The following is a 27414-nucleotide window of genomic DNA, read 5'->3' on the forward strand; positions in this document are numbered from 1 at the left end:
TTAATAAACAAATTAATGGGCCCTGGAGGGAAATTCTCTGAAAACCTTAAGTTAGCTCATTTTACTTAAAGGAGACATTCTTTTATTTTTAAAAAGAAACTAAACTGCATTCAAAGGTTTTTAATTTTTTTTTTCAATTTGTTTAAAAATATTCTTGAGTACTAAATATTCGATTTTATGGAAATTTTGTACGACAGACGAGTGTAAGACCTAATGTTTCTTGAAGAAATGTTATCATTAACATTAACTGTATCGACTAGTAGAATAAAATAGGGAGTGTTTATTGTTTGGAATTTTTAGTCGGTTCGATTCCCAGGCGAGACAAGCGAATTTCAAAAAACCTTTGAATGCAGTTTTGTTTCTTTTTAAAAATAAAATGAGCTAACTTAATGTTTTAAGGCACTTTCCCTTCAGGGCCCATAAAAAATTCCACACTGTATATTCAGAGCACGTCTTATTCTCAACTGTTAGACCTTAGACTAATATAACTTGATCCCAAGTTTCCTTACAATTATACGTAATCGAGGGCCAGGTTCATACTGGTTTCATGTCGCGATGCGCTCGCTGACAAATACCAAGCGGTAAGAATTTCTGACATTTGCGTCTTTTCACTCTCACAGCTCCCGCTACTAAAAGCATCGGATGACAGGATCGTTGAAAAGGGACAAACATATCGTTTGACGTTACGTTACTCTTCTCGTGAACTGTCAAAATTTAAAATTCGAAATTAGCTTTATAATTTGTCCGGGCGGCTATTCGAAGTATAACTAAGTGGACGGTCCTTACTAACCAGTAAGATTCAGATCAAGCATAATAGATAGTTGTAAGACTTCAAGGGTCTATATCTGACACAGCATCCAGTATTCTAAACGTTTTCTGAATAGATATAAAAATTTGACAGCTATCGTTTTTCATATAAAGACACACTTAATGCATTGAACTATTGAACCTTAACGCAATGCCATAAGCCATAAGGTATACTTTCCTAATATACCTTGAGGCTAATTCGAACTTTGTTATTAAAGATGTCATTTTTTTAATTTGCGTGTGCGTTTCGCTCGTACTAGTTAAAATATGTTTTGGTGCGAGCGAGACGGTCGGGCGAATAATAACAAAATGATATATTATTGACATCTTAAATAAAGTTCGAATTGGCCTCTGTGAATGCCTGGAAATACCGCATACTTTTTAAATTTTTTATGCTGGAAATTGATTTAATTATCGAGAGAAAAATGAATATGTTATTCTTCCATAACTTGTGCAGTTACTGGCAAAAAACTAGAAATGTCCATTAATTGTGCAGAACATTATTTGCTGTTTGTTTCCAAAATCTTGTTGCTATTCTACAAATATAGTAGTGACTCGGGAGATTTTTAAACATGATCGATATAACTACTTCATAACCACCATAGTAAACTTTTCTCTCGGTGTGGGAGTTCCTCGGTCATGAAAAACTTACAAAATAATAATTTGTTTCAATAAATCTATAATTTACATTATTGTCGAGAGATATTCTGACCGTGTAGTCGTATAAGCTTCATAACCCATTCTACGAAAAATATCTTATGTGGGAATTATTGTTTAAGTAGTATAAAAGATTTAAAAAAAAGTTTTATTTCTCAAAAACGGGACCTGATATCAAGTTGTTACTTTACAGACGGGTATTCAATATGATATAGAATTCACCCATGTAGAAAAATTTGAGTGTGCATTTAATGTAACTTAAACTTTATATTGACTCCACTATCATACATACATGTCGCGCAAATTTGTTAGCCAATTTGCCAATAGATGGCGCTATACACGATTAAGCGAAGTATACTTCTGGTCAAAAGTCTTTCATGAATGTAGTTAGGTACATGAAGATATTGTAACTTTGTGCGGAACCCTCGTTGCGCGAGTTAAACGAACTCGCACTTGACCGGTTTTTTAATTATTATTTATAGGCTAGGTAGATTAGAGATTACTTTTCAGCCACCCCTCGTAGGTAGAGGTACTTCCATGCGTTGACACTGCAATTATTATTAAAACTTGGAGCTGATCTGCTGATAGGTACAGTCGGAAAGTGGTTAAAGTAATCTAAAAAAGAGCAACGACTCAGAATTTGGGCGCATTTCTAAACTTTTAGGGGAATAATAGTTTTATCAAAATATAAAGTTGCTTGTGTCATTTCAGGCCACCCGGAGCAGAGCGGGTGGGCGCCCAGTGACATAAAGGAGCTGACACCGGGTCCGATGGGTCCGCCGGCCATGGGCCCGCCGCCCGGCATGGGCCCGCCGGGCGTGGGCGCGCCTCTGCCGCACCTCATGACCGCGCCGTACGTGTCGCCGTACCGCCAGCAACCGCCCACCCACCAGCTGGAGCGCGCACGCGACCGCGACCGCGACCGGGACCGCGAGCGCGACGATCGCGACCGTCGAGACCGCGACAGGCGAGAAGATGTATGTATACATTCCTTATAATACAGTTACTTTGTTGCCTGAAAGTACGGGGTTCGTTTGCGTCAAATCCGGTAGTTCTGATTTTTTGCAGACTTGTTTGTGATGTTGGCCCAATGAATAATCCAAGTTTGTGACCTCGAGCGCCTAACGAAATTTTGTCAAAAATCTAAAAAACCGCGAAAAATTAGATTTTTTTACATTTTGGGGATTATACTCGTAACCCTAAACGACTGGACTAGTTTTTGATAATACCTATACCTTCTTAGAACGTTTTTAAAGTAGACTAAATTTGCTATGATACGAAACTAGAATTGTCTCTGTACGAGGGTTGATCCATGATATGCACCACCCCTAACCCTCTTACAATGAAACTACATTCAAGATTTATTTTTTATTTTTCTACATAGTCTCTTTCAACACTAATACACTTATTCCATCGGTGCTCCAGCATTTCAATAGCCTCATGAAAAAAAAAATGTCCGACCTCTGAAAACCACCTCTTGATTGTCCAAAAAAATTTTTCCACGTAAAAATTCCTTTAATTTTGGGAATAGCCTGTAGTCGCTGGGGGCCAAGTCAGGCGAATACGGTGGGTGCTCCACCAATTCGAAGCCTGCTTGGTGTATGGCAGCCTTAGCGACACAGGACGTATGGACGGTAGCATTGTCTTGGTGGAAGAGTACGCCACTTGTCAACTTGCCCCGGCGTTTCTCTTTAATAGCCTCTCGCAATTTTAGAATGAAGTTTGCATAATAGGCCCCTGTAATAGTCTCTCCCTTTTTCAAATAGTCAGCTAGGATTATTATTCCTTGAGCATCCCAGAATACAGACAGCATAACCTTTCCTGCAGACGATGCCACTTTAAATTTACGTGGTGGCGGAGAACCACTGTGTTTCGACTGCTTACTTTGAATTTTAGTTTCGGGATCATAGTGATGTACCCAAGACTCGTCCATGATTACGTATCTATGGAGAAAATTATCTTTATTAGCTTGGTACATATCCAACAGACGCTGGCAAATCAATACTCTATGTCTTTTCTGATCAATGGTCAACATTCGTGGCACCCATCTTGCACTGATCTTGTTCATACCCAATTCTTTAGTAAGTATCTGTTGCACTGCATGATATGACAAGCCAGTCTTTTCAACAATTTGCCTGATACGTATTCGCCGGTTTTGTAATAATTATGTTTTTATTGCTGGTTTCAGGAGGATAGGGAACGGGATCGTGAACGGTCACGTTCTATTAAACCGGACAGGATACGAGACAAGTAAGTATGTGGATGGTGATATTAACCTGTTCCTGTGTGTCCTAGCTCCAAATGTAAGCATCGTATTATTAAAAAAACTGGCATCATATTCATGCCACAAAAAATAATAATTGGGATCTTGAAATGATAGTTTGGCGACTAAATAATAAATTGGCATCTATTATTGTAAAGCGCATGATTTTAATATTTGTTGTCATATAGTTGTTTACACCTAAGTAATCATATTGAGCACATCTTTTCAGGTAGTATTTAAATTGCGGAAGCACCTTAATTTAATGAATTTTGGATTATTTTTTGTAATAATACATCGTGGAGATCCATTTGGGACGCGGTGGTGGACGGTCGTGCCCCGAGCAGACAAACGAGTGTCATAAACGCGTAAAAACCCAGTGAAACAAAATACGCCGATCGCCAGATGTTACTGCAATCGCTGCACAAACATCTTAGTTCCGAACCTCCGACGCGCGGTGGTAACCAAGGCAATCGCGACGCGTTCTTACTTAATTTCGGATTTTTGTGACAGTATTTATGTAGGTTTATATCGGAAACATAACATATCAGTGCAACGAGAGCCCGCGATCACGCCCGAGGCGACAACTGACCGGCCGACGGTCCAAGTCCCTCTAGGCGAACCAGTGCCTCCAAATTTCACGCCAATCGTAACGAGTGTGCGGTGTGTGTGTGTCTATTTATTTATACGTATAGGTATTTCCTCAAGTGTGTATTTAACAAGTGCATCGATCAGATTAGCATCTAAGGGAAACCAAGGCAAACCGTGCCTTGGGAACGCTCCTCTAGGATATAATCTCAGTTTCTCGTGAACTAGTGACAGTGTTCAAAACTGGTATTTAATAGTGCAACGCGGTCAACCAACATCTAGGCGTATCCAGTAGTGAATTAAGTCAACAGCGCGTGGCCCTCGTCTTCGCCCTCCCCCCAGCTCGGCGGCGCCTACCACGACCAATTTGGTGAGAGCGTTCCACATATATTAGCTAGGTTACGTCTAAACCTAGCATTAACATCTGAAGTGCATCAAGTCTAGACGCTCCCAGCTCGCCAATAATTCCATATACATATATTGTACAAGGCACGCCTACAACATACGAGGCAGTTCGCATTGTATCATCATTCGCTTGCCCTTGTCCCATTCACTTGGGGTCGGCGCAGCATGTCTTTTTCTTCCATACCTCTCTGTCACCCGTCATCTCATCATTCACTTGCGTTAGTTTCATATCATCTTTCACACAGTCCATCCAACTTTTCCTCGGTTTTCCTCTCCTCGTACCTCCCTCCACATTCATTCTCAATACCTTTCTCGCAGTTCGCATTGTATATTTCAGCATGTTTTAGCAATATTTATGCCATCCATGCACGATGCATGCATCCATATATTTCAGTCATATAGGTACCTAACCTGGTTTCATCTAATCTTGCAGTGATAGTGACATCTATTTTGTTGACTCTAATCTACTAATATATCGAGCCCTTCCACTTACGATAACCAGGGTTAACCCCCTTTCGCCATTACATTGTAAACCGCATAGTTTAGACACCTAGTTTCATCCGAAATAGAATATAGTTTATTTGGTTTAACTCTCATCACACTAACACAAAAGGCGGGAATCTCCAGTCCCCTCCACTAGAAAATAGGGTAAAACTAACAACCTGTACTTAAAATATAATAATCAATAATCTGCCGGAACTCATAGTATTTCCTCAAAACATGGTGATAAACAGCGTTCCATTACGCAATCCCCATTGAAGCAGGGCCGCTTGCCTACGTATTAGCGACGCCTTTGTCTTCAACTACAGGACGCCATAACCGAAACCGTAATTCAACAGACGGTCTTTAAACCCCGGGTTCTACAAAGAACTAACTATTGCAGACAATAATTAAGAACCGACAATACTTGCAAGTGTAAAAGGCAAAAAAGTTACGTTAGCCATTATTTAGTTAGTGTACTTTGTAGTCTATTGTTTAAAAGAAAAACAGTCATTAATATAAACTAAGAAGGCCATCAGAAATGCGAAGATTCTTAATATATTTATACAAAAATAAAAAATCGATTGGAGAATAGCGAGGCTGCTATACAAAATGATTTTCGCGCCATCTATGACCTATGGCCTTAAAGCAATGGCCCTCACGAGCGGCAAAAGGTCACGACTAAGAAAGTATGAAAGGCACATACTTAAAGGAATGCTTGGAGTTTCCAACAACCCCCCAAAACAAAAATTACAGGAACTTCTTGAAGGAACAACCATCACAAAGATAATTAAAGTGCGCAGGCTCTCCTACTACGGACACATACTCAGGCGGCCAAAACCGCACTTTCTACATGCAGCACTGGCATATAGGGAAAACGAAAGAAAGATTAGGCCTATCTTCACATGGATTGACTCACTTAACCATGACATAACCCACTACACATATAATAGCCGATCCGACTGGGAATCCACAGCACAGAATAGGGACTTAATCAAGCAAAAAGTATCTCAGATCTACAATCAACCAGAGACAGACACAGAGTCCGAGCCTGACGAAAGCGACGACGGACCAGTGACAGCACGATCCACGTGATAGAGATATACCAGATATATATATTAAAATAAGGAACACAACTTAATCGCAGTCTCAATCCCTTCGTATATATACTTGTCTTTATTGGTATGTGACTAAAGTGATAGTGCAGTGCCCTTATGTTCGAAGCAACTATATGTGTTTCTGTGGTTTTCATGTGCCAAAGTGTGAGCTGTGCGCCGTGCTAAATATCTAGTTTAGAATGTTCATTACCTAAAATGTTCATGGTATCTAGTGCTATTAAGGTACCAGTACGCGTAACAGTGTTACTTGTTAAGGGACATGATTCTGTGTATCATCATCATCAGTGACCATGGTACTACTACTTAGTACGAGACAACAAGAAACTGTTCGCAACTCCAAGATGTCAAGTGCTCGACGTGGTACAAGCGTGTATGGAAAAGGCTCAAGATAAAGATAGAGGCCTCACAAGTGAAAGCCCTATAATAATGTAATGACTACTAATCTGTGTCTTCTCAAAGTGCCTCCGAAAACTATTAAAGGGCTTCGATTGATGCCGACTACGAGCCTGGCGATCACGAGGGATTACTGCTTGAACAATTAACCTCAGAATAACGCCCTCAAGTCAATCGCAGTCACTATCCATTCGTACATATTTACACCAGTATTTATCTATCTTTCCCTACACTGGGCACGATGCTAGTATTCGGTCTGGTTCTTCTACTCCTGTCAACTCCTATCCTTGATTGCACACGCCCCACACTCCCCACCTGTATTATTGGCTCACCGGTGTCTCGGGCAGGAAGGTCAAGTTGAGCATATGGGGGCGGCAGGTGAAGGGAGGAGTACACGAGTAATCTCGACTACACGCCCGGGTCCGGAGCAGGTTTGTCTGGACGGAGGTTGTTAGCGTCCCGTAGCATACGCCTCTGACCGACGGCCTGGATCGTGCCAGCACGTGCGTTTAAGCAAGCTCGATGAGCCTCTCCTCCCCTCCCTCTCTTCTGTGACCAACGCCTCTGAGTCCTTGCAGCAGTAACTGCTGGCTGGTGTAGTCACAGAACGGAACGGTATTTTTTGTAATAATACATCGTTTGTTTCACACGATACTATAAATACAAAGGTGTATTAACAGCCAGTGTGGACTGCCATAAGATCATAGTCGAGAAGACCAGCATACTTTATTTTGGCACCTCGGGTCATAAGTACTAATTCGAGTTTAAGTTAAATCTAAACACGTTTCTCCTCGGCACACTCGTCGCACATAAATCTTTAAAGGTACTCTAAATTTAAAATATTAATATTTCTGAGTAATATAAAATTTTAAAAATTTCAAGTACTGGGTTAGGTTAAGTCATCATCATCATCATCATCATCATTGTTTATTCAAGAACAATATTACATTGTGTTTGAAATCTTAAAACTAGGCACTAGCACACAAAACATATTACAAAAACAAACATCATAGCCACCAATAAAAATATATTAATAATACTTAATCAAATAAATAAAATAAAAGTAAACTGATAAAAGCTATTACAGTGTAAAAGATTTCCTTTCTCAAGATATACAGTCAGATTTGTAGTAGTTTCTAGTTTTAAGATTTTTGCATGCTAGTACAACCTGTATAGTACAAATAGCAGAATAAGCAAGCAATTGTCACTTACCACCTAAGACACTATTGTACCTACTTATTCTTTGCAAATAAATACATACTTACTTACTTACTTAAAATAAAGTAGAAGTTTCCAAAATTATATAAACATGAATTAATCAATTATAAATAATACAGAAAAATGTCACCAATTAAAAAGTAAAAATAATTAACACTCTCAGCGCCATAGAACAAACGATTTTGGTTTTATGGCAGGCCATGTGGGTTGCCGGCCGCCCCAAAAAAATCGAGTCCAGAAGGCCGCTGTGATATTTTATAACTTTACCGCCAGGCCAAGTAGGCCGCCGGCGGCCCACATTGATTCTGTTGTAGCAGACCAGTATGATTTTTTAACAACTACCCGCAGGCCACATGGGTCGCCGGTGTACCAAAAGCAGAAACTCATAATCATAATACAGTTTTAGTTCTTGACAAGTCAACGTTTTAACACAGCAGGCCAAAATTTCCATTGGCCAATTTTTTGAACCCGGCATTCAAAAAACTTTCACGCGCCTGGACGGACACGTGCGTAAAAGAACACTGTAAATCCGCGTGGATATACTCGTATGTACAGTTTTTAGAAAAAAAAATACATTTTGTATTCCCCACCCCAGCTCGTAGCATGTAAAGCCAGTGCGCAGATAAAAAAAAACACACACACACACACACACACACACACACACACACACACACACACACACACACACACACACACACATCCGTTTATTAAAAGACAACATAGGTCCACACATTACAATGTAAACAAGCATAATTTAAATTAGATAAATTAAATTAAATTAAAACAGAACAGCAATTTATAAAGAATATTTGGACGTTACTGACATTTATAGAATCATTAAAATATAAACTATAAAAAAATTGTATTAAATATTGTTGTTAAAAAAAAATGGTAAAATCATCATGTCCTTATAAAATTTATTATTATATTATTATATATTATATTATTATTATTAATTTTGTTTTTACTTCGGAAAGGTGTCAATGTTAATACCGTAAATGAATTCAGAACCCTCGATTTATATGAAAACAATACCAAACCCGGCCTAGCAGCTTCACTGATGTAGATAATCAAGATAAAAATGAGCCCTAAAAAACCTTCAAGAGCGGATATCTTTGCGGATATGTTTTTCGTGGGTAGGTGTTTACATTGACAAGTCACCTTTGTTTACTTTAAATTATTTAATTTAAATTTAAATAGTTGTTTTGGACAATTTATTGATTAAGTGATATATATGTAGGAATCGTGGGCGTATCTTACTATCGGCAGCGCATCAGAACCTTCAATCGTGGATGACGAGGGCTTTCAATGAAATACGATATTCAAACTCACAGTCTTTACTACACAAGACTGTTTACAAATCACAGCACGTTACATTTCTTATCCAAAGCAAACCAGTGGATTAGACCCAGGAACCGCCAACGTCGTCATCTCCTCCCGTTCGTGCTCATCAGCAGATTGATTGACAGCCTCACTTCAATTGTTCTGGATTCTATTGTTTAGGCAGCGCCGCAGCGGCAGCGCACTCTATGACGACTTGGCGGAACAACTGCGTCGAACGCCACTCAAGTGTACTGTAACACCCTAGTTTGCTCTATTTGTCAAATATTGCGCGATAACGCCTATGAAAGGCAATAGATGGCACAATTCAGTCATTCTCCGACACGGCCAACTCTGACATTGTACGCGTCCCTGCGTACATTATCCTCCTTCGTGATTTTCACTGGTATAGACTGGAGCGAAGATCAGATTCCTTCTTCTTCCAAAAGAGTCTGTAGCACGCAGTTCATCTGCACCACCACGGCATCCTGACATTGTATGCTTCACTGCATACATCTGCGGACAGAATACAACAATCTGAGGTATCTAAGCTCATTGCTCGGCTTACCTGACCAAAGTAAGTTCTTCCATAACTTTTGAATACTGACAAGCAAACAATTAAGGCCATGAATTTAACTCTTATAATAACACTAACAAGATCATGGCTGTGAATGAACCAGTTCAGCATCAGTAGTATCACCATATTCAATCAGGCCATATTTCAACGGAAATGGGGTATGGGGTAGACACATCTCGAACAATTCATTATGAGACTTTAAATGCAACCATCCAAACAGCGTGAAAATAATATTACCATAAAGATGCAAACTAGCTTCTAAATGAACCTAACACAGAGATACAGTCAAGTCAAAATATTCTTTATTCAAATTTGCCTAGCAACAAGCACTTTTAAATTGTCAAGCCTTACAAATATTACCTTAATCTAAATATCAGAGCAATTTATTGATTTCTCTTATTTGAAACACATCTTGTATTGAGGTCTCCATAATAAATGGTTTTCCATATTTTATTGCTTTTATAAACATTACCTGCGTACCTAATCATTACTTAAACGTTAAGTATCCCCTAAAAATTTAGTGTTCCCACTCATAGATTTTCTTATTTGATTTCATTGATACCTTGATCCAGCTTTGTTTGCCATTATAATCATTACCTCACAATTTTGGCTACCTACGATCACAGAAAACCGATTAAATTGGTTTATCCGTTTGAAAGATAACCGCATGCACAATGGCCTCTCACCCGAAATGCGTGTAGGTACGTGTATCGTCTCCGTTATCTCATGGTTAAAATGTTTGGTAAATTCGTTAACATATATCTGCCGCCTATAAAAACCGTTGAGCCAGGTCAATTGATTTCAAACCAGATTTATAACATAACCTGAATATTTTGATTAAATTCTGTTATCATTATTTGTGTATTCCTAAACACAATCAATCATTAATTCCTGCCAAAATAGCATGTAACTAATCGACACGTAGCTTTTATTCAAGTTTTAGAATAGGACTACAGTTTACTTATACGAATTTCGAATACGAAAATCATACCAAATCGTAAATACGTACCAAAATTGCATTCCGTTTACTTTACTATTCAAACAAACTTCTCTATTTTATTCCTTTTGTACGAACTTGTAATATTACACACAATGTATATTGTTAAGAATTAAATAATAAATATTATATTATCGCGTAATTCCAGTAGGTAGTGCTTTCTACGTAAACCACATTGTATTTTTGTTCATCGAGGAAAACCGCTTTTATAATTTTTATTAAGAAAAAAAAAAAAGAAATTAATGTGATATTTACACACTGACATGACTTTACCTGACGGACACGATCATGACACAATACTTCAAAAACTAAAGAGCTCTCTGAAAGGTCCAAAAAGGTTGAACATGCATGAAATCAATAAAGTAAAGGAGTTCACAACCTGTTTTACAATGTATGCGATGTATGCCAATACGAGAACCTAGTGTAACACGTACTAGTGACAGAATTTCTATTTTAAATCAGACCGCTATACTGAAAAGTTTGCTTATTTCTTTATCTCCAAACAATAAAACAAAACTTATATTAAATGCGTTCGTCTCTATTCATTAAACATCGACAGCTGATTTCGTAAAGATCATAAGGAATATCGTAATCTGTAAAGAGTAGTGCTACGAACAACTTTTGTACTAGTTCCATAACTTCCGTAATAATAGTAGTCAAGAATTATCGCTATTGACAAGATAGAGATTTTATTCCTCAGTCCTCACACTAACCATAAAGCATATGCATGACAGAAATAATAATACCAAGACAGAACGAGATAGCCTTCTTGACTTATCAATAGGTGTAATAGAGAAAGCGTTACTCTCCTTTTTTTTGCAATAGTCTCATTTTAAAACTGTATGCATCCTGTCGTAGCCTACACATTTAAGGAAGACAATAATTTATAACATGTTTTTTTTAAACAGTCGCATTATGTGTGTTTTATTAACTTTTAGATGCACTCGTGTGACATATCTAAAACACATCTTTGAGATCCGAGCGAAAAACTAAAAAAAAAGAAAATGTGCCAATTTGCGCATTATACATTTTACCAGTAAATTTTTCATTTGTCAGTTTTTATTTGGCAACTAATTTCTTTTCGCATGCGTCAACCAATGCCTACATAAAGTCAACACCAACTTCCAAATAACAGTACCAACATCTTGGCTATGCGTCAACCAATGCCTACATAAAGTCAACACCAACTTCCAAATAACAGTACCAACATCTTGGCTTTATAACAGACAACACATTTGGTTCCATCACACAGCTAACCTCATCGCCCGGTCCGAAACCTCCTTGAATTGCAGTTACGAATAGGACGGTGCTCTCTCTAGCACCCAGCCCTCAAACGCCCTCTGGACAACTCAGGTTCCGGTTACGACCGCCAACTCATGTGATGAGCCTCTCCAATAACTCAACAACCTATTATTTCACTGCTGCTGTTATTTTGAAAGGGACATGAACTTCACGTTTTGTCTTGTATGTCAACGTCATATAACCAAAAGCGGTATACGTAAAGAAATCTATTCCCATAATCTATTATCATGTCTTGACAGATCAACCAATAAAATTCTTCTCAAACTGCTTACTTATAGTTTGTCAAAGGACTGTCTCATTTCAAACATAGACAGAGAGAATCATACTATCTTTGCCGTACACTAGTACTAGCACCCAAAAGAAATAGAGGAGTATAGTTTCTTTTGTTCTTATTTACTGACAATTTGGTTTGACCAACTATAGCTCAATGACCTTTTATTAATAATTAGACGCGTGACTTTCATAGTTGACAAAACTAAAATGCAGGCAATATTTAGTAGATGATTGTGACAATCTTGACACATTGGCGTCAGCCGTACGACTTACACAATATAGGTTCAGGAACCTATATTTGATGGCTCACAATCAAGCGCCTGGTGCCATATCTACCTCCCTTTATTTACATCCATGCTATAGCTAGTATTGTTCATGCAATATGCAATATTATATTAACCCATTGAATGATAAGTACGTCAAATTAATAACTGTCCGTTACACATCTACCTATATAGTCAGTAGTATCAAATGTAACTCAAAATGGATTTTAATTTACTTCATTATTATTAATCGGATTTAAACTGTTGTGAGACATACTAACATTAACTAATTTCACGATTTAGACACTTGTTTTTTAGTCACTCGCGCGACATGTTTCGGAGAGCCTAGGTCTCCTTTCTCAAGCACTAATAGTGCGAGCAGCGTTCACGACGACCGTGTATTGCGTACACGTGTATTATAATTAATTGAATTAACTCTCAAAATTTATTGACCTCTTGATCTTGACAGATATACCTACATCGCAAACATCCTTCGACTTCGATGGGGTTAAACTCACCATTTAGGTTATTCAAATAGAAACACAATTTTAACGCTTGGTACGTGTCATGAATTTATTGTCAGTACGTTTTGACCAGTGAATTTTGGACGTCAAGTCATTTTAAGTAATCATAAAGGATGCACCTGATTAAAATTAAGTCGAAACTATCCATCAACAGCCATAAACTTCTTCGTCAGCGGTAAACCTTAAAACTTAAATACGCGATTAAGTCCCATTTTACAATTTAATAATAAACTTCATATCCAAAAATATCACACACACGCCTTCATCATAGACACAAGCTAGCAAAAGAGAAATCATACTAAAGAAAATTTTATTGACAGTGTGTTCGAAACTAATCATTCGTGGCGCTGTAACTTTACACGATAATATTATTGGTCCACGACACAAATTGAAAACGTAAGAATCCACAAAAAAAATGTTAAGGAGCATTTTGCTATAAGCAATTCAAATTATGACGATTAGACGGTATTACATGCCCTTTTGCCCAGAAATCAGTTAAACATCCTCCCACAGAATACACTGTCTTAACAATTTATTTAAAGTCAACACAACAAATTTCTTTACATACAATCTGACCACAAGGGCTAGAGTATCTCGTATCTATTTCCATCGAGTCACATATTTTCCTAAATAGAACCCATCGCGCTGGCTTTGTGTGGTACACTCAACCGAAACAAATCATAAAAGGATGGAAGCAACTTACGCGATTTCCAACTTTCAGTAACAGTCTGACGACCAGTAAATATGCAGCTCATCTCAGCTTCTGTAAACAAACTAAGGCACCCACGTTTGAGAAACCGCAGCTCCTCTCCGGTCTCGCAGCAACTATCTTCATTCTCCTTGGTGTAAAGGACTGTAAACGTGTTTTAGATTTACAACATTAACAACAACATTTCCACGAAAATTCACACAACATAACATAAAAGTAATGCAAAATATCAGATAGGTATGTCAACTGTCATTTCACTTCAAATATTTTCCTTCACATTATTTCTTTGTTTTCCACCAGCAACAGCATGAGATTTCATCATTTTCTTAGGTTTAAAAACTCTTGACTCAAGGAATGTCAGGGATTTTCAATAACGGTAGTTTTTTTTGGGACCTTCAGTCCACCTTCATTTGGCAGATCGAAGCTTCCATGAGGAATTCCGTAGCGAATTCCATGTGTTCGGCCACTTCTGATGTCGGAATCGTGGGCGTATCTTACTATCGGCAGCGCATCAGAACCTTCAATCGTGGATGACGAGGGCTTTTAATGAAATACGATATTCAACTCACAGTCTTTACTACACAAGACTGTTTACAAATCACAGCACGTTACATTTCTTATCCAATGCAAACCAGTGGATTAGACCCAGGAACCGCCAACGTCGTCATCTCCTCCCGTTCGTGCTCATCAGCAGATTGATTGACAGCCTCACTTCAATTGTTCTGGATTCTATTGTTTAGGCAGCGCCGCAGCGGCAGCGCACTCTATGACGACTTGGCGGAACAACTGCGTCGAACGCCACTCAAGTGTACTGTAACACCCTAGTTTGCTCTATTTGTCAAAGATTGCGCGATAACGCCTATGAAAGGCAATAGATGGCACAATTCAGTCATTCTCCGACATATATTATTCCAATAAACCACATAGCATATAGGGAGCTCCACTGGATGAGCATAGTGTAAATAAAACCACTAACCTGCCACCCGACCTTTGCACTCAAATATTTTTAACTGTCACTGAATTTGTTTTGCACAATAATAGTAATTAGATTAATGTTATTTGTGAGCTATTTATTAGCCGACGAAATAATTGTAATCATTAATAGATATACACAATTGTACACTCAATATTGTACTTAATTACCTCGACATGTAACAATTGTTATTAATAAATATATTTCATTTCATTTTAATTTCATTTCATTTCATTTCAAACGCATTATGGAGAGCATATTGGAGACACAGAAGTCACTGGAAGATAGATTCGCACAGCAGTTTCTGGATCTTGACAACAAATTGAAGGCGGCATCACCACATTCACATCCAACGATAGCCAGTCTCAGTAAGGAGGTCAGCACTCTTAAGGAGGATGTGTCTGCTATGTTAGACCTACTTAGACAGCAAATTCTTGCCATTAGTCAGTCAGTGGACACCATTGAAATGCGCAACCGCAGGAAGCATTTGCTGATTAGTGGAATGCCGGAGGTAGCAGATGAAAATATAGTTGAGTCCGTTGCTGCTGTCTGCCAAAATAATCTTAGGCTACCAGATGTAACCTGTGCCTCAATATCAATGTGCCACAGACTTGGAAGCAGCACAGGCAGCCGCACCAGACCAGTCCTGGTCCGATTTTGTGATCTGGAGGTCAAGAGAGCTGTGTGGGCAAGGAAAACCGCACTCAAGGGTACTCGGATAGTCATTTCGGAGTTCTTGACAAAGCAGCGGCATGCAGTCTTCACAGACGCTCGCACACATTTTGGCATGCATCAGATATGGACCAGGGATGGCAATATCTACATTAAGCTGCCCAGTGGGAAGAGGGAGCGTGTAACAACGGCTGAGCAACTCCAAGCGCTGTCTGAAAGACATGTCCCGGTTTCTACTGGCGCGGCTTCTGCTCCTGCGCCCGCGACGCCAAGCGGAACTAAGTCTGCATCAAGTTTAGCTGCTGCGCCTGCGCCGGCCCCCGCGCCTGCGCCGGCCCCCACGCCTGAGCCGGCCCCAACGTCTGCACCGGCCCCAGCGCCTGCACCTCCTACAGTCACCGTAAAGGCTTTCGGGGCAACCAGGAAGCCAGAGGACAAGCGAGCGACGAGGCGTTGATGTTCTTGAGTATTTTAGAGTTTAAAGACCGGTTTTTCCTGTGCCTTTGTTGCCTTTCTATTGTAGGTACGTAATTTGTAAGTTCAGAACAGCACTTTTTTTTTTCCTCCTTGAACGGTACTTTTAACTTTTTTTCAATATAATAATTGTTGAGGGGCTATCCTGATGTTTGGATGCTAAATATGAACTCCATAATAATTATACTATGAGTTTAATGATATAAAAATATCTACAAATGCAACGGAGCCGAGTTATGGCCGCGGTGGCTAGTTGGCAAGTCATCGGTCACTTGGCTGCCCCCCCGCTCGCACCTCACCCCGCGGTCGCCCTGCTGGAGTGGTACGCGACATGCCGGCGGACCTTGAAGTATCGTCTTCAACTGCAGTGTCCACAGGTAAGGGGCAGATCTTGGTAAAATCTCTGCGCAGCAGCCCAGTGGCAGTTTGAATTTCTGCGACTCGGGTAACACCGTCGCGCCCTGGGAAGACTCGTTGTATTCTCCCTAGGAGCCATTTTATTGGAGGCTGTTGCTTATCTTTAATAACGACGAGGGTCCCAATCTTTAGTTGCCCGTTCGTCGATTGCCTCCATTTAGTTCGGATCTGAAGTTCGCTGATGTACTCCAGTTGCCAACGTGCCCAGAAGTGCTGGCGTAGCTGCTGGATCTTCTGGTATCTGTCCACTAATCTGGTACGTGAAGTGAGATCTACCTCCGGGATCGCTGTCATACTTCGCCCGATTATGAAGTGGCCAGGTGTGAGTGGCAATAGGTCATTCTGGTCCGAGCTAAGTGGGGTCAAGGGTCGAGAATTTAAAAGTGCCTCTATATAAGTCAGTGTAGAATACAAATCCTCATAAGTTAGGTTAGCCGAACCTAGTACGCGGCGCAAATGATGTTTTATAGATCGTACACCGGCCTCATGTAGGCCACCGAAGTGTGGCGCATATGGAGGCAAAAAATGAAAATTTATTGATTCTGAAGTTATAGCGTCTGAAATGTCAGAAGCGTTTTGTGCAATAAAAGGTTTGAGCTCGTTAGCCGCTCCTACAAAGTTCGAGCCATTATCGCAAAATATGTCTAAAGGTTTTCCTCTGCGAGCAATAAACCTCTTGAGAGCGGCAATAAAGTTAGCTGTGCTCAAATCGCCCACCAGCTCGATATGTATGGCCTTAGTTTTGCAGCACACAAAGATACAAATATAGGCCTTTATGAGACGACAACCACGCCCCTTACGATTAGCCATCATTACGGGCCCAGCGTAGTCCACATTGACTTCCAAAAACGGAGAGCCTGGTTGAAGTCTTTGTTTGGGTAGATTGCCCATGATTGGAGTTACGGTACGACCACCAAAACGACGGCAAGTTACACATTGGTGTGAAATTGATCTCGCTATACCGCGTCCCCCAATAGGCCAATACCGTTCCCTTACCGAATAAAGCAAGTGCTGAGGACCGGCGTGCATGAGAGCTTTGTGTTGACATTCGAATAACAATTTAGTTATACGATGATTTTTGCTTAATAGAATCGGATGAACCTTGTCATACTCATAATCCGAATTCGACAATCTGCCACCTACCCTAATTAAATTGAAATCATTTGTGTCTATGAACGGGTTCAGTGACGAAATTGTAGATTTTTTGATGGACGTTCCCGATTTCAACTTAGTATATTCTGTGGGAAACGATTCCTTTTGTGAAATTAATATTAAATGTTTTAATGCATTGTCTAATTCCTCAGCACTGAGTGGGCCATTTCTTTTGTTGGACTTAAAGCGCGTGTTGTGAATGAATCGTGCAATATAAGCAAACGTGCGTTGCATGCGCTTCAGGTCTGAGAATTTGTTAAAGGGAAATGGCTCATCCGTGCCGGAATTGACTACCAGGCATGTATTTTGGGTTTTGACTTCAGGTAAGTTACTACTATTTAGTTCTGATTTTAATTGAGGCCATGAGTGCTCTGGTTAGGATAAAAATTGTGGACCGTTCCACCATAACTGGTTGTGCACTATTTCGTTGGCTGTCAATCCACGTGAAATGTGGTCTGCGGGATTTTCGTTGGTTGGAACATGTCTCCAAGTATGGTTGGCACAAGTGGACTGTATCTCTGCTATTCTGTTACGAATGAATGTTTGCAACTTACTTGGATGCATGCTCAACCAACACAATACAATAGTTGAGTCAGACCACAGAAAGCAACTGTCAAATTGCAGTCTCATGGATGTCAAAATCTTGTCTAGCAACCGAGAACCTAGTAGGGCTGCGCATAATTCCAGACGGGGGGTGGTCAATGGTTTAAGTGGGGCCACTTTCCCCTTTGAGCACAGCAAGTTGACAGTCACTTCGTTGTTTTCGTTTGTTGAACGCACGTATGCACAAGCACCATAGGCTACTTCGGATGCGTCCACGAAGATATGTAGTTGTAAATTGACAGGACTGTGACATATTGCGTGTCTGGGGATTTGTACCTCGTTGAGGTTGTGCAACGTGAGCACAAAAGCTTGCCAAACATCTTTAATGTCATCAGGGACAGCTGAGTCCCACGATAACTGGTGCAACCACAACTTCTGCATCATGACCTTGGCTTCTAAAACAGTTGGTGCGACTAAACCTAAAGGGTCAAAAATCTTAGAGATAGTTGACAATATGCTGCGCTTAGTGACAGAGCCCTTAAGGTCTACATTGGTTGTGATGCACAAGCTATCGGAGATGCTGTTCCAGGTAATGCCTAAAACCTTGGAACTATGCTCAGGGCATAGGTCCAGGTTTCCTTCGGCGTCTACAGTCTTGTCATTAGCTATATTTTGAAGTACGCTAGTGTCGTTTGATCTCCATTTTCTCAGTGGAAAACAAGCACTATTCAAAACTTCTGTAAGTTTTGTGTAGATCCTAGTGGCGCCCTCCGCAGAGGAGCACCCGGTGATAAGGTCATCGACATAAAAATCCCTAGCTATGATTTCTTTTATAATAGGATCATCACACTCAATTGATAATTGTCGTAAACAGCGGATGGCCAGAAAAGCCGCCGACGACGTACCATAAGTCAAGGTATTTAATTGAAAGGTTTTTATAGGTTGGGAGGGGTCGTCCCTCCACAATATTTGTTGCAAAGGTCGTTGCGATTCAATGACGTCGCACTGGCGATACATTTTTGCGATATCTGCAGTCAAGGCCACGTCATGCTGTCTAAAACGCATTAAAATTGAAAACAAATCGTCTTGTATAGTCGGGCCAACTTGCTGCAAATCATTGAACGAGTAGCCAGATGACGATTTAGCTGAGCAGTCGAAAACAGCCCTTAATTTGCTAGTGATACTGTCGCTTTTTAACACAGCATGATGTGGCGCAAAATAGGTAATTTGCGACCTATCGTTATGTGATTCACTCATGTGACCTAACTGTATATATTCATGAATGAATTTTGTGTAGGATTCTTTTAAGCTAGGGTTTTTTTGTAGTTTATTTTCTAAAGAAAGAAACCTTTGCTTTGCTAAGCAATAGCTATCACCTAATACGGTAGGCGATTCTTTGAGTGGAATGGTAAGTAAAAATCGACCGTCAGGTAAACGTGTCGTGTTTTGTACAAAGCTTTGTTCACATTCCATCTCTACACTCAAAGACGTAGAATCATTTGTTATGGAATCTAGTTCCCAAAACCTTGCTAATTGTTTTTGTATAGTGCAATTTTCTATGTTATTTTTGTTTTGTAATTGTGTACTTGTGATATTTTGTGCATGCGCAAACCCGCATATGTCCGTCATGCCTGGTTCCGCGCCTCCTAGGACCCAACCGAATTTTGTTTCATGCAAAATTAAATTTGTATTATCTAAGTCGATTTGTTCTGAGCCTAATAAACCCCAAAATATCTTGTTCCCTAGTAGGATGTCAATATTGGACTTTTCATAAAAATTAGGATCAGCCAACTTGATGTTTTTGGGTATATTGAATGCTTCAATATTCATTGGTTCACATGGCCACGGCCTAGTTATGACAGGTATGACAGTACAGCTTATTTCAATAGAATAATCACTGTATTTTGATATTAAATTAACCGTACAAGTTTTATTTAAAATAGATTCATGTTCGTTTATTCCTGTTATCGAAATTAAAACGTCTTTCGTTTCCAGATTCAACTCTGTGCACAACCGCTCAGTTATAAAATTTGTTGTACTACCACAATCTAGCATAATACGTACTGGATAAGTGTTATTATTAGCAGCGCGCACGTCAACTATAGCTGTTGTCAATACCCCTTCTTCCGGCTCGGCGCAAACCAGGCCAATAGGCGCAGGTGCGGTGGTCGCGCCGTCCGCCCGGCCAGCAGGCGCAGACGCGGCCGGTGCGGCCGGCGCGGGCGCAGGTGGCGCGACCGCGACGGGCAGTGCGAGACCGCTTGTGCTAGGTACCGAGGTACTCGGCGCGTTGTTGTCACGCGCAGTCGGTGTAGTCGAGTGCATAATAGTGTTATGTTTTTTTTTGCAAATTCTGCACGGGCTTAAACGACACTTATTGGTAGGATGCCCGTGGCGGAGACAATTGAGACACAGATTTAAACCTAGGGCCTTGTTTTCCCTATCTTTTGCATTCAAATCTAGAAATGTTTTGCAATTGTAAATGGTGTGAACGCTCGAATTGCATACAGGACACGATTTTTTATTATTATTGGTAATATTCGTTTTAGTAGGTGAATCATAAGTGAGCAAGGCTCGCGGCTTCTCTTGCCTAACATTTCTTTGCTCGAGAGTTTCTAGTAAATCGGCCCGCATCCTAACAAATTTGACCAAGTCGTCAAATGTGTTAGAATCGCCTTCTAATGTTAATTTGTATTTTTCCCACTCAAATAATGTTTGGGTGTCGAGCTTGGTACACACAATGTAAGTCAACAATGTATCCCACTTATCAACTGGTTCCTTTAATATTTGCAAGGACTTTAGGTTTTTTATGAAAGTATCAATTAACCTGCGTAACTGAAAAGCTGTATCTTTTTGCACTGCAAATACGTTAAATAAGGCTTTAACGTGATTCGATGTAAGTAAGCGTTTATTATTGTATCTGTCACACACAAGCTCCCATGCAATTTGGTAGTTCGATGCGCTAAATTCGATTGATTTAATCACGAGCAATGCACTGCCTTCTAAGTAAGATCGTAAGTAATGAAACTTCGTAATATCGGATAAGCTAGTATCATTATGAATCATAGATTCATACATGTCACGAAACTCCAACCATTGACTGTACGTACCATCAAACTTACTGAGATTTATTTCAGGCAATTTTACCTTTGTGCGCTTCATATCCGTCACCTGCATATCGGCTGGTGACGATTTAGCATTACTGACTGCAGGTCCCTCCGCCTCGCTCAGCAGGAGCTGGGCGCGAGCGATGCTGCTGTAGTACGTTGCCTCGAAAGTATTTCGCTGGTTGTATTGCTCGGCAGCATCCTCATGGGCACATTCGATCTGTAATTGTACGTCATGGAAGTCATTAAACACTAATTCCAACCTCGAAATGCGCAGCTCGAGCTCAAACCTTTGATGAGGAGTTATTTTTCCTGGTAATTCACTCAAATAGGTATTGAAATTAGTTAACTGAGCCTTACAAGTACCACGACGTTTAATATTTTCTTTTAAAATGGCTTCAGTCATTTTTTACCTCCACAAACGACACTGCAATGCAAAAACAATCAACAGGAAATGAATGTAAACAACACTTACTCGTAATTAGTAATTTTAGGTTAAGATTATTTGCACTATTATCTTTGTTGGTCTAATTATCTTTGAACACTAGTTGTATTTATTGAAAATGTATATGTAATACTCTTGTTTTATGCACTAGAAGTTTAAATAACTGCACTTTGATCACAATAGGTAAGGATTTCTAGTTAATTTAGTTGTAATTGCGATAAGCCGGCAACTAGTACTGACGGCGTAAACATGTGATTTTTACCGTTAACTGCAACTAGATAACGATGGCTAAGTAGATATCTATAGTTGCACTTTATGAGGATTCGTATTTAAATTCACTGCTTATTATGTAAATAAGGTATGATTTAAGTTGTGGTCTAGTTTTAATAAGATTACACTAGTAATTTTGAAATAATATATACCTAAGTAGGCACTTATAACAAAGGGAGTGGATGGGAACTTAGCTGGTTTCTAGTAATCCTGCGCTTCTGGTTCCTTAAATCCGTCCATATAGGCTTGTAGATCCCTTGTTGAAGTATTTTTAGTGGACTTAGCTTGTTTTTTGCGGCGAACTCGACGTAACTTAGCTTGTAATTTCGAATGGTTAACTGCGCTGTGACAATGGCGGTGCACGGACACGTTGGCTGGACAGTTAATTCGTAGTTACTCGCTGGTTCTTGATTTGTAGGCTCGAAGACCAATGTTGAGGGGCTATCCTGATGTTTGGATGCTAAATATGAACTCCATAATAATTATACTATGAGTTTAATGATATAAAAATATCTACAAATGCAACGGAGCCGAGTTATGGCCGCGGTGGCTAGTTGGCAAGTCATCGGTCACTTGGCTGCCCCCCCGCTCGCACCTCACCCCGCGGTCGCCCTGCTGGAGTGGTACGCGACAATAATCTACCGATGTTATGTTTTGCGTTCGTTTTTGACGATTTAGTTGTCAACTTGTCATCTGTCACACGTCACTGACAAATTTGATGCGTTTCGTTACTGCATTTTCTCTGTTAGTGGATTTTTTTTTGTGCAAATATTTCAATGAATAACGAACGGAACGTGTCTCTTGCTAATTTACAGTTTAGTTGGAATGTTATTCTTTCTATATGTACCATTTATTTTTTTAGTTACTTTTTGTCTTGTTTTATACCTATGTACTTTTATTGTTAGTTTCAGTTTTTTTTAATACTACTTTGTGTTATCATACTGTGTGTAACCGGTTGGCTGGTGGGTTAACGAGAACCTTGTTGGCTTATTTTAGTTACATGTGCTTTCTGGCACGGAAATATAATATTTATTTTATTTATTTTGTATATATTATCTGTATTTTATATATTTGTGTACCTACCTTTGGAATATTATGTCCGATGATGATGATGATGGATCTTTTTATTCTGCTTGCAGCATGTCTGGTTCTTTTCATTCCCCAAAAACTTTAACTTGTGTCATATCAATGCACAAAGTGTTCCTAGCCACTACAATGATCTTCTCGAGTCTTTCTCCTCATGTAATGTCCACGCCATACTTGTGTCTGAAACATGGCTTAAGCCTAATCTCGCGTCTACTTCCTTCGGTCTCCCTGGCTATGTCTTGCTGCGGAACGATCGTATTGGCAGGAGGGGTGGTGGTGTGGCCATATATCTCCACAGTAACGTTCCTTTTAAAATTATAGCTACATCCTCACCTCGATTATCCGGGTCTATGGAATATTTATTTGTTGAGGTTAACATTGGTGGGACTAAGGTAGCTTTAGGAGTGGTCTATTGCCCCCCTACCATCGACTATTTTGCGGACCTCGAAACCTTGCTGGCCCCTATAAGCACCGAGTACGCCCATCAGTTAATCATGGGGGATTTTAATACGGACCTTGTCAAAGACAACCTTAGAACTCGCAAATTGTATGCCAACGTAGAGTCAGTTGACTTAGCTGTTCTCCCACTCAGGCCCACTCACCACAATGTAGATACATCAGACTCCTGGTTAGACCTTATTATTGTCTCGTCTATTGATCTTTCGGATGCGGTCGGTCAGTTTCCGGCCCCAGGTTTTTCGCATCATGACCTTATTTACTTAAGCTACCGTGTCCGGCCTCCCAAACCACAACGCGTTACTGTCCAAATTCGCAGCTTCGCTAAGCTAGACATTGAAGCTTTAAAACGAGACGCGAGCGCGCAGGACTGGTCGACGACCTTTTCGGCACCATCCGTTGACAAGGCTGTGGACACGTTCAACTCGACTGTATTAGAATTATTCAACACACATGCTCCCATCCGTACGGTTAAGTTAAAACGCCCACCTGCTCCGTGGATTACCCAGGTTGTCAGAATGGCTATGGCGAGACGCGATCGGGCATTTAGGAGGTACAAACGAGATCGTTGCGAAGATAAATGGAACATATTTAAAACAGCCAGGAATAAATGCAATCAGACGGTGAGAGCTGCCAAACGGAAATATATCCACGACAGTATTGCATGTTCGTCACCAGCTGAAACATGGAAATTCCTAAAATCGATCGGCATTGTTAAACCTACTTGCTCAACTCCCTCCTCTTTCTCTCTTAATGATTTAAATTTACACTTCGCTAAAACTTTGCCTATAAATTCCGCTACCTTAACCAAAAGTTTAACCTACATTAGAGCCTTGCCCTGTCTTTCTAATATAACCTTCTCACTCGATCAAGCCACTGACGATGACATTATTAAGGTGATAAAATCGATTAGATCGAATGCTGTAGGCCATGATGAGTTGAGCAGATTAATGATCGTAAGCATCTTGGAATGCGTTCTTCCAGTTCTAACATACATAATTAACTTTTCACTCACTACCGGAGTTTTTCCTTCAGCATGGCGGAAAGCCTATGTCATACCACTTACAAAAGTTTCGAACCCCATTACACTAAAAGACTCGTCCTATTTCCGTTCTTCCGTTTCTGTCAAAGATTTTAGAAGCAATCGTTCATAAGCAACTTTCGTCTCATGTTTATTCCAATCAAATTCTCTCTCCTTTTCAGTCGGCTTTTCGCCCAGGGCATAGTACTTGCACTGCTCTGCTCAAAGTACTCGAAGATGTTAGACAAGGCATGGAGCTGTCTCAGTTAACGTTGTTGGTACTGGTAGATTTCTCAAATGCATTTAATGCGGTTAACCATGACCTTTTACTAGCCTGCCTAAGTCACTTAAATATGTCATCGTCGGCGGTTCAGTGGTTTTCCTCTTATCTTCAAGATCGCCGTCAATCAGTTCGTGCTGACCGAACCTTCTCTGACTGGTGTGATCTTTCTGCTGGAGTTCCACAGGGTGGCATTCTCTCGCCTCTTCTTTTTTCAATTTTTATCAATATGGTCACCCCTAACATTGGCTGCTCCTACCATCTATATGCTGACGATCTGCAGCTTTATACACAGGCAAACGTTAAGGACATGGATCATGCAGTCTCTATCATGAATAGCAATTTAAGCCATCTTTCTGCATGGTCACGTTCTTTTGGGATCGTAGTTAACCCAACCAAATGTCAAGCGATCGTACTTGGGAGCCCACGCATGCTGGCGTTGATGGATTTACATAGTGTAGCACCTATCAGGTTTGAGGATGTCGTGATACCGCTATCACCTAAAGTGAAAAATCTGGGTCTGATTATAGACAGTGGCCTTACGTGGGAACCCCAGGTGTCTGATGTATGTCGCAGAGTGACGTACACGCTGAGATCGCTTTACAGGTACAAGAACTTTTTGCCAATTAGCACAAAGATCCTTCTCGTTCAAGCTCTTGTACTTCCCACTATGGATTATGCTGATGTGTGCTACTCTAATCTAGTTCAAACTTCACTTAACAAACTCGACAGACTGCTCAACAACTGTATTAGGTTTATATTTTGTCTTCGGAAGTACGACCACGTATCAGCTTATCGTAAGCAGCTTAATTGGCTTCCTATTCGTGAGCGAAGATCTTTGAGACTGTTAGGTACACTTTACTCTCTTCTATTTGATCCCAATACACCAGAATATCTCAGATCCAAATTTAAATTTGTTACTGCTCGCCCTGGTGGTGTTCTCCGTCCCTCCCGTAGCCTTAAGCTTTCCATTCCCCCTCATCGCACTGGTTTCCTGACCAACTCCTATACTGTTCAGGCGACACGCCTGTGGAACGACCTTCCACTCAATATCAGAAAAGCTCAAAGTAAATTCACGTTCAAGCGTATGCTGCGCAAGCATTTGTCTGAAAGATGTAAGTAATGTTTCACAGTCGGTACATGTATAAGTATATATGTAGATATGTATGTAAGTGTATCATACAAAGTATATGTTTAAGTTTATTATTTAAATATAATAGGTATACTATAATTAGTATTTAATTTGTAAATAGTAGGTAGTGATATCGTTTAATTATTTTCAAATACAGAACAAAGCCTGCACCAACAAACGTCTCTTTTTGGCCCAGTGGTTGACTGGTAGAGAATGCCTTAAGGCATTAAGTCCACCATTTGTACTTATTTTATGTGCAATAAAGTATAAAAAATAAATATCTCAAAAACTATACAAGATATCAAAAAACTTGACCTAATAAAACTTGTAACAAATTAAATCATTTTTCATTTTGTACAAGTGGCCATGTCGCTCAGACGCATAGTTTCCGAGATATGATCGAAAAACCGAAAAATTGAACCTTCAAACCCCCCCTTCCCCTCCAGCACCACGGTTACGGTCGGGGAATTTTGATATGTTCATCTAACTAGTCCAAACAAAGCTACGAAGTCAAAAATTGTGTTCCTAGCATTTCCCTCTATACCTTCTTATTGCTTGGCCTACAAAAAAAAGAAAACTTAAATACACAGTATTTCGCGCATGAGTTACACTATCCTTCCCGCTTTAATTGATACAGTAAGAAAAAGACGGAATCAATCGTCATTTTTGTAAAAAAAGTATAGGTACCTACATACTTATGCACTCGACTACCTAATAGCACAGAATAAGTAATAGTATTATCATACACAACGGCCACGCACCGCCCCGCCCGACTTGAATTAACTCGACCCGCGACACCAGATCGACGGCCGTTTGCCGGCCGCTCAGTAGTATTTTTAAGCAACTTACTCACACTATGACTCATGACGCGTGTACAGACGTGCCGTTCACACATAGAAACGCAAGTGATTTTTGATGTATATCGTGTCCGCCCTGTATCTAGTCTACGTATCTCACGCGCTTAGAACTGTCTTGGCGCACTAGTAGTAGCCTACTAAAATTATAAAAGTGATGTTTGAACACACTAACATTCCGTTATTATTCCATAACCACGACATAATAAACACCTTACGTTTTCTACCCATAGGTTCAATGTTTATACGACCACAATAACTTTTTTAGGATCCTTTTTTATATTAAAATGACAGCTCAAGTATTGATTGTCGAAATACCAATTTCAAGTGTGCATTTACCTTAACTTGCTATCTAAATATTTAAAAAAAAAAAAACATTTTTAAATGAATTGATAGTCGTTTTCTTGGTAAAATGTGCTTCACAAATAGTCTCCAATATACTAATTCAGTTGCCAAATAAATAATTGGTACTTGCCTTTAAATAAACAAAAGCTGTAATGACATTAAAATACTACTCACATTGGAATAATTTGATGCTCCGCTTTAGTTGCCAAAGTATTAATTTTAGTACCTAATTCTATTTTTTAAGCTACCGAAATCCGATTAATTAATTGACCGGTTAAATACGTGCCTTTTTCAAT

The 27414-nt window shown here is 39.9% G+C and overlaps 1 protein-coding gene across 2 annotated transcripts in view; it reads left to right on the forward strand.

The window, feature by feature from the left end:
* LOC134754863 (pre-mRNA 3'-end-processing factor FIP1) overlaps positions 1-27414 on the forward strand; it is a 70871-nt gene that overhangs the window by 36153 nt on the left and 7304 nt on the right. For both annotated transcript variants that reach the window (XM_063691309.1, XM_063691310.1), the window contains 2 exons: positions 2176-2441; positions 3653-3714. In XM_063691309.1, coding sequence (XP_063547379.1) covers positions 2176-2441; positions 3653-3714 — 328 coding nt within the window. The remainder of the gene's footprint in view (positions 1-2175; positions 2442-3652; positions 3715-27414) is intronic.

This window comes from Cydia strobilella, chromosome Z, assembly GCF_947568885.1.
Source record: "Cydia strobilella chromosome Z, ilCydStro3.1, whole genome shotgun sequence".
In the NCBI taxonomy this organism is placed as follows: Eukaryota; Metazoa; Arthropoda; class Insecta; order Lepidoptera; family Tortricidae; genus Cydia; species Cydia strobilella.